The 9,263-nt window shown below is 43.1% G+C and overlaps 1 protein-coding gene across 1 annotated transcript; it reads right to left on the bottom strand.

Moving 5' to 3' along the window:
- Positions 1–2,884: 2,884 nt before the first annotated feature.
- Positions 2,885–8,555, bottom strand: scrn2 (secernin 2). Its single transcript, XM_041840401.2, has 9 exons — positions 8,462–8,555; positions 7,455–7,623; positions 6,706–6,887; positions 5,706–5,905; positions 4,851–5,066; positions 4,367–4,532; positions 3,750–3,930; positions 3,392–3,551; positions 2,885–3,295 (listed from the first exon to the last, which is right to left on the bottom strand). The coding sequence occupies exons 2-8, from the start codon at positions 7,620–7,622 to the stop codon at positions 3,396–3,398; spliced, it is 1,269 nt and encodes a 422-aa protein (XP_041696335.2). The 5' UTR covers position 7,623; positions 8,462–8,555; the 3' UTR covers positions 2,885–3,295; positions 3,392–3,395.
- Between the last annotated feature and the right edge of the window lie 708 nt (positions 8,556–9,263).

Raw genomic sequence — 9,263 nt, 5'->3', positions numbered from 1 at the left:
CCGCAACCTGGACCTACAGCCAGTGGTGAAAAGAGTTGCACACAAAAAAAGGAGAACTTCAGGAGACCAGGGGACTCTCTCAAGTTGGATTAGATTTGATTTAATTTACCTTGAATATTCCAGCCCATTTGTGTAGGCTATTAGCCAGACAAAACCCGCTGAGTTCAACAATAAATAGTGGCTGAATTTATCCTCAAGCCAACTACTTTTTTCCTCATTGTTAGGCTATTTAATGTGTAATTGTTATAAAAAGCAGCTAAATAGCAGCTAAATACGGTATACAGCTATAGATACACTGAATAATGAAACAATCCCTAGTAAGCTAGTGTTTTGAGGGTGGACTGACTATATTATAGACTGGTTTTACGCACAACAACGTTCTATCCAAGCTGGGAGAGAGCACGAGGACGGCTCATGTCACGCAGGTTCAGGTAGCCTATACAGGACAGTTGTATATTATAAAAAATCAATTTGTAGCTGATTAGTATGCTGTTGCATAAAAACATTATTTTACAATCGGCAATGTTAGAATTCCTTACTTTAATTACTGAACAAGTAATTACATTATTGCCACCAGCCAGCTGTCTAAAAATGGCAGCATTACGACACCATGTAAAGCTTAGTGAAATGTTAGGCTTAAAATGAGAAAATGACCAAATACCAATAAACATTTATTCATTAGCCAAAGCAAAGCTATACATGCCCTTGCACCACAGAAAGCCTATCATCGATTCATTTGGCATGCAGTCGCATAGACAGGTCGCAATTTCAGCACCATGGACAGCCTTTGGTTTATTTAGGGGGGGTCCAGAGAAACTGGTTCAGGTATTGAAAGTATCAAACTATCTGTTCAATAAGTTAAAACACAGCTCAGACACCCATACATACCCCACAAGACATGCTACCAGGGGTCTCTTCACAGTCCCCAGGTCCAGAACAGAGGCTAGGAAACGCACAGTACTATATAGAGCCATGACTACATGGAACTCTCTCCCAAATTGTAATGTAGTAGTGGCGCAAATGTAAATTTGTATGTACAATTGTGATGTAGTGGTGGGAATGTGGATTTGTATGATGCACAATGTTTTGTATGATGCAATGTTTTATTTCAGTGTTCCCCAGGAAGAGTAGCTGCTGCCTTGACAACAGCTAATGGGGCTAAACTGGGGTGTGTAGTAGTAGATGTAGTAAATAGTAACGTGAGAGAGTTAGCTGTGCCTGAGTTTTGCGTGTCGAAAATACAGGGAAGAAACTCAATCATACAATCAGTTCTCTGTTCTGTATTTTGACTGCCAGCGCATGGAAGAGAAGAATCCACTTGGCAAACCACACTATTTTCCTAACTTTCAAAAATGTATAATATATGTATCTTCAAAATAAAACCTGAAGTTTGGTAATTGAGAGAATTGGTGAGGAATGCTTGGATGTGGATGTGCATGCATGTGGTAGGTCAGACAGTTTAGTTGGTTGTCATACCCGTTACATTGAATTAAACTTGTAAAAACATTATATAAAAAATAAAGTCCACATATTTTAGCAGTAGGTCAGATTTCCTAGCAACTAGCTAATTTACGTCGTCAGATTAGCTAACGTCCATTTTCAGAGCAGGCTGGCTATGTAAACATAAGTATGCCAGTCAGGAAGGTATCGGCAAATAAATGAATCACCAAATGTAAATAGTCACATTGCCAATACCTATTGAAATGCATGTGCAAATTGCCTAAAACGATTATTTACCTTCTCTCCTTTCCTCCTTGTAGCATCTCGCAGGTCTTCATCATCATATGTTGTGTGTCGTCTCATTCTGGATTTTGAGGGTTTCAAATATTTACCCGGCCTACCACTGAGCTCGTTGACTTGAAAACCAAATTGTAGTTTTATAGTATAGAAATAAAAGGGTTTAGAAACTGTGGTTTCACAACTAGTTAGCTTTCCCAGTCATACTTCTTCAGCGGGTCGGGTGAAAGCGGTTGTTTCCGGTTTTCACGGATACAGTATTTTCAACCTAACTTCCGTTTCCCACTGAAAAACGGATGTGGTCAGAGAGGAAGAGGCATGGCGTGAGGTTTTACTCCGCCCAAAATCTGGCCAAGAAAATAAGACCAGGAAGTGAGTAATTTTTGTATGGAGGTCAATGAGAGCGTGTCGAATTTGGTCAACAGAAAAATTTAATTGCTAATTTTCTACGTCAGGCTTATTTGATCGAAATATAAATTTCGTAATGGCTAGGTTGATACGAATGCACTGATATAAGTGGATGCACGTGGCAAAAAAACTACTTTATGTCGGAGTTGTGCCATAGAGATAGATGGAGGACACATCATGGATATAACCTATTTTAGCATGGACATTGAAATTGAGGGCTTCCACTATTTTAAAGTAGTCACCTGGGTGGGCAGTCCTATGAGTTGGGAGCAATCAGACAATGAAAAAGAAAATTTACACAATATTAGCACCGATACAAAGATGAGTCCTCTATCAATCTCTATGGCTGTTGTTCAAACGCGTATCTGCCCTCTCATTGGCTGAATGGTCCCACCTGATCTCGCCTCCTCCAGCCTGCCTTCAATCTTTGAGGACATGTATTTCCATTGTTAGAGCGGTCACTCAAAGATCTTGTCAATATACTAGCCAATCTTTTGGTTAGGTTACTTCTGAAGTTGTTAGCTAGCATGTTTTATAGGATTGGAAGTGCAACACTGCCACCAACAGGACGGAGTAAGAAATTCCCAAACTTTAACAAAAGTGTACAATATTTGTTGAATTCTTTTACTTCTTTACTTAACAGTACTAAATATTACTTCAGTACACACTGAATTACTGAATTGAATACTGCAGTGTTTGTTTTAAACTACAGTGTTAATACAGGACAGACACATCAGCAGACAGAGCTAATATTTTATTAGTTCATTCCCATGGGGGCAGTCAAGTCAACTAACCCCCATTCACTTGCAACAATGAATAGCACGTTTTACAAATGGCATACTTACAGTAGGTGTTTTAATGTCAAACAGATCTACACATAGTCACATACATACACTCCTGTAGTGGTCCATCACATACTCACTAATGTGGTGCAAGCATTGCTCCCTGGGGTGGTACAGATGATAATGATGCTCCAATCCCTTGGAACGTTAAGACATTTATATTCTGTGTTAATTATGAATGGAATGGCATCAGGGGAGTTTGTATGCGTGAGACGGGAGGGAGCCAATCTAACAGGAGCACAGGATGTAACAGTCCCAGGGCCATCTCCTGCCGATCTGCAAGCACTATCGATCTCCACATGAGGGCGCTGTAACAGAGAGCAATTGGAGGCAACATTGGAGTAATGAGAAGGTTACTGTACTTCTGAAACACATAGAGACACACACACACACACAGTTCTTACCTCCTCACTGGTAGAACTTCAGCTCCGTGTCCACACAGTCAAAGAACAGGTCCCCCAGCTCCTCATCTGCTGGTGTTTCTCCACTTAGCAGGGCTGCTATGTCCGTCAGACACTGGCCCTCCAACATCCTCAACGTCTCCGTTATAGCATTCCCTGCATCCTGAGGGACAGAAACAAACACATGCAAAAATACAGTTCATAGTCGGTGATGTACATAATATAATATCCATCAGTCCATACCCACACTCATCAATGTAAAAAAGAGGATCTGCTGCAAATACTGTATGAAATTGTAGCCTATTACAGTGGGCCGTGGCATATTCTCCCCATATTTGATTCTAACCCCTCCTACACGTACCGGGTTGGTCTCCATAGTCTGCAGGGCCCCCTCATGGGCCTTGTACAGGTCATGCCTGCGGTCCACTTGGCTCTGGAAGCGCGGCTGCTTCCTGACCGGGTCGTCTGGGCCGTACTGTGGGGAGATCACCCTCGACACTGGGGTCACAGACTCAGAGAAGATAAAAGGCTTGAAAACAGACCTGGCAGGGTCGGAGGACAGCCCAGAAGAAGGAGGAGGGGAGGGGTAAGGACCAAATGAAACACACAGACACAGAGAAACTCCAATCAAGACGCAGTTTTGCCAAAGGAGGAAATGATGAAGATGAAGAAGAGCAATACAGAGATAAAAGGCAAAGAGGTTATCTGAGTCTGAATCTTAAGAAGCACTTCCAGATAGCCTGAGGGGTTCCTGGGACTGGTTCCAAACCAATCCCTTGCCACTTCTCCTACACCCTTGTTGAGTCCCTCTTGCAAATCTGGAAGAACTGGAAAGGTATCAGCAAAATAGTAACATTACAACATAGCTCTCTGGTAAACACACTTATCCAGCCCATTCAGATTAAACACAAGGAGCAGACAACAATGGGGTTAGGGTCAGAGTGATTCGTTTGGGACCAGGCCGGTGAGGTGACGCACCTGGAGGGGTCGGGGGTGGCAGTGAGGAAGTGGATGCAGGGCAGGCTGGGGTCGCGGGGCAGGATGGACACCATGCTGCCAGTGGTGCGGAACCCCCCAGAGTCCATGCAGATCCCACTGGGCTTGTCCCTCAGGATGGACATCATCACCTTGGCCGTCACAGAACCTGGGGAACCCAGAAAATGTATTGTCTAAGTAGGCTATTAGTCGTATATTTTTATGGGAAAGGAAATGACAGGAGACAGGAAATGGCATAGCTAGATAGCTAGTTACATTCAACGTACTTTCTATGGTAAGAGGGGATACCAGGCCTTTATTACATGTCGTAAAAAATAGCTGTATAAGAAATACGCCAACCTAACCAACCATGTATAGTGTTGTTAATAGAGCCTGCTTTAACATCATTTTGGGAGTTTTTACAGTTATTAGGAGTTAAATGTGTTGAATTAGATTAGAATAGAATAGAAAGAATAGTCTCCCTCACCATCATGCTGTTGGAGGAGCTGTGTGCCCCCACTGTAGCGCTTCTTGGCCAGTTCCATCCTGGCGGGGGGGTTTTCAGACTTGAACACCTCGTTGAAGCAGAACTCTCCCTCGCCGCTCCACCAACCCTGGGCCTGGGCCACACTCCGCAGCTCTGGGTGCTCCGCCGAGATATCCGTCCCAATCGTCAGCGCATTGGAGATGTTCTTCACCCCCTCTGTGGGAAGCAAAGACAGGTGGGGGGGTGCATAGTTGTATGCTGCTGGTAGAAGTTGCTCAGATACGCACCGTTCTAGGATCAGCTTACCATCCCCCAATCCTAACCTTAATAAGGGTAAAACCACGAAACAAATCTCCCGTGAGCAGATTTTGCGTGTAGACCGAGAAGAATCTGCAGAGACTGAATGGGATGTGTGAGATAAGGAGCAGCATTTGTTTCCGGTTTTGGGGTTTTCGTCACTGGTTATTTGCACGTATCAGGATTGGGCGAAGGCAGTGCTTAAACTACTTTGCCTCGAGTGGTTTGCACGTGTGCCCACACGGATCGGAAGGAGAGGGAGGGGGGGGGCTTTGGCTGAGAGATTTCTTAATGCGAGGGTGAAGACTTCAATTTCTAAAACCTACTGTATGAACAAAGAAATGAATCACTCAGCTGACCAAGTTATGCAAGATTTGACTTCTTAACAGAGATCACCCCAAAACCAACCTCTGTTTCAAAACAGACTACTGTCCACACTACAGCTCCAGTGGTGTTACAGCAATTTCCTCACCATGTAACTTCCTGTGCCACCCTCAGTTTCCCCCCACAAAGTTCATTCACGCTACAGCTCCCACGGTGTTAGAACAGTTTCCTCACCTGTGACTTTCTGTGCCACCCAGAGCTTGCCGGCGGTCTCCAGGACCCAGGCCTCATTGCGGTCCACCAGGAGGAAGGAGTTGTGGTAGCTGAAGGGCGCCGGATCCTCCCTGCATGGCCCCCCCTGGCCGTGCTGCTCCAGCAGACCAGTGATCACACTCACCGCCCCCCAGGCACTGTCCGCACGCTCCAACCCCAAGCTGTCAATAGAGTAGAGTAGAGTAGAATACCGGTAGAATAGAAGTATAGCGGTAGAACTGAATAGATTATGAGTAGAATAGAATCAAATAGAATAGAACATTCTGTCTTATATTATTCCCCAGACACCACACATACACACACCTGAGAGGCTGGTAGCAGCACAGGGTCAGCCACAGAGCAGCAACCCCTGGAGTAGGTTAGAGTCATGCTGCTGATATACCACTGCAGTCAGTGGTACAACAGGAGCAACCTGCGGCTGCCTTTGCCAACTGCTAACTGTTACATTGATTTGTTCAGCGTTACACTTCAATACGCTCCATGGTGCGTGAGCATTACAAAATCCATTAAACTGCGTATGCAGAGATGAATAGATAAGGATTTTGATTCAACCCTGTTTATGAAATCTTATGTTATGCTTATGACAATGTAAAGACAGCTTTATGACATAAGTGAAAACACACTTGGGCCGGATTCAATCAAAACTCCCATAGCAATGTTTCGGCAGTAGGCCTATCTTTGTTTACACAACTAGTCCCTACCCACACATGTAAGTATTAACCTGTGATGAAGGAAGTCTACCTAGTACATTTACAGTAGCCTATCTGCTTTTCCGACTACAGGCTGAAATCCTAACTGGAGATGTGCAAGTATATCTACTTTTCAACAAATTTACCAGTTACATCAATGCATTGATTATTCACACCAAACTTTGAGTGATGTGATTCTGAAGTTAGGACTCACTTGGCCCCCAAAACAACACTACTGTTTGGAATGCTGACTTAGGGTTAGCAGTGCTTACCGGACCAGGTCCATTCCTAGCAGGGCTTCCCCTGGATCGATGGCTTCACGGGTCCACACAGCCTCGTTCCCGATGCAGACCCCCTTGTCGTTGGCCCCCATCTCGGCCCCCCACAGCCAGGAAGGCCGGCTGAGGACCACAGCATGGGTGTGTTCTGCTTGGGGGATCTGAATGTACGTGCACTGTAGGACGAGAGATGGAGACTCACATTGTTGTTCAATTCTCTTTTTATTTGATTGTAACATAAAATCTACTGGCAAACCATACCAACACGTACTCAGCCAATACCTTAAGCCTGTCATATAAACCGTTGATAACATAAAGGCGCAAAAATACGTATAAATGATAGTCTATCATTCAAACTTTAAACTTTGTGAATAGTAAATTAGAAAATGTTGATCGTGTATACAAAGGAGGGGTATTTTAGAGCTTTGATGACCCTTCTCCGTTATCTTGCCCAGACTGACTGCTCACCAGTGAAAACAACTCTAATCCAATTAGTGATGTTGGTCACAGAGCAAAACACCTGTTGTGACCATTTTTAACATAAAGGCCTACACTCTGACTACAGGCCTACATACAATACTCAGAGGGCAGATGGATTTTAGTTCTTTAACCATGATTCATCCAGGTTTCATCTCATTGAGATCAAATCTCTTTTTAAAGAGAGCCCCGATCCAAGATGGCAGCAGGTTGTGGTTTGCAGCAGGGTCAATCTATGGGGTGAAGTGAAGCTAGGCCTAGCTTACCTCCAGCATGGTCCCAGATGGGTGACTGGTTGCTGGGTAGTAAAGAACCTCCTGGACCTCATCTCTAGGACGGTCCGAGTTCTTCCCAAAGATCACGTGATCATCTTGCGAGCCGGGGGGCAGGGATACAAAGCAGTCACATGAGAGAGGCGGCTCAGGCTCTGCCATCCTGCATGAACAAGGGGACAAACAAACATCATAACACATTTATTACCAGAAAATAAACTGGTATCATATCGGAGGCCAGGAGTTTTTCCTGGTCAGGCCAAATGATCAGGAAAAACTCCTGGCCTTAGTCATACAATGGTAAAATCAGGAATACTCATAGGTATGTTGGTCGATAAATTGTATAAATGTTTAAACAAACTCAATAATATACACATACTGTATATCACTGTCACTATTTGCTATCCGTTAATGTAATGTTTTTACCTTTTTTCATTTCATCTATCTCACACTATGACTATTGTATATAGTCTAAGAAGCATATAGAATGGGCACACATATAGAATGGGCTCACGTGACATAAGGCATCCATCCCCGGCCTATACAGTTTCTTTAGGGAAGTCTCAGGTATAATATGTTCTTCCTGTCAACTAGTGCATTGCCAATCCCTTCTCAAAAGAGCGACAAGGAGGCAGTCTTGTGCACTGCACTTCTCGGTAATCTTTACAAATCCGAATGGTCCTTCTTATCAACATGGCTATTTAATAACGCCGTCCTATTATAAAATGCGGAAACATTTTAACCAATGTGATCGACGTCTTGTGGAGGCATTATAGACTAAATGGGCTTTAGTCAAATGTTTATTTAAGATAGGGCCTATATAACGGTAGCGATGTACCCCTGCTGTTATTTCCCGGTTTCAGGAGATATCACGCTAAAATGTACAAATAAACGACTGTCATTTCACTTCAATCCAAGGGTTGGCTGTCATTATAATCTGTTGAGCAACAGGGCTACTGTAGCTACTGATACGTTGCAAATTCCTACAGGAAAATTGTTACCTTTTTAATCACAAGACCAGACCCAGTAGCTACGAGAAGACAGGTTGTAGTGAGCTACTGTATCACGTGATCTTATCCAAACGTCCGTATTTAAAGGTCTAGTCTCGTTTATTACTTGCTGCAAATACATAACATAAAAACAAGTATAGCCTATTCAACAAATAGCCAACAGATGTTGGCGTAACAAGCGCACAATGACTGTTCCAAATAAAGTAATTGGAAACATTTCAGCATGATTCAAGAATAAATCATCACAACTTTCTAGATTTGTGTCCTCTATATTCTATTATCAAATAGTTCATTTAATTGCTCAAAAATAGGAAATCCATCCCATCCATGGCATGTAGGCTACAATAGAATTATTAATAACCAGTATGTTTTTATTCTCAGTGCACTAATAGCCTGGTCCCAGATTTGTTTGTGCTATCATGTCAAATAATTAGATGTGCTTCCTGAAAACAAAACAACTTTGGAAATCTGGCATACTTATTATTCTCCTTCCACTGCCACCTCTAGCGCCAAAACTGTAAAAGCTACCAACACTAAAAAAACTACTTTAAAACGTGCAGGCTGACTGTCTTCAAATAATTGTTGATACTACTTACAGCCTACTTTTCACACTACAATACATTTGCATAAATCCCAATGCATTTTAATGGCCATGGGTTTAAATGGAGAGGATAGGTAAAACAATTGAGCTGTTACTCCTCTAGAACCATTAAAGATAGAAACTCCAGTCAATCTTTAAAACGTGGAGACCAGTCTGGAATTGTGTGCTTGTATACAGCTTTTTGATACTATG

This window comes from Coregonus clupeaformis, unplaced genomic scaffold (genome assembly GCF_020615455.1).
Source record: "Coregonus clupeaformis isolate EN_2021a unplaced genomic scaffold, ASM2061545v1 scaf2994, whole genome shotgun sequence".
NCBI classification, from domain to species: Eukaryota; Metazoa; Chordata; class Actinopteri; order Salmoniformes; family Salmonidae; genus Coregonus; species Coregonus clupeaformis.
The sequence above is the reverse complement of the archived record's forward strand: the minus strand, read 5'-3'. Positions and strand labels throughout refer to the sequence as shown.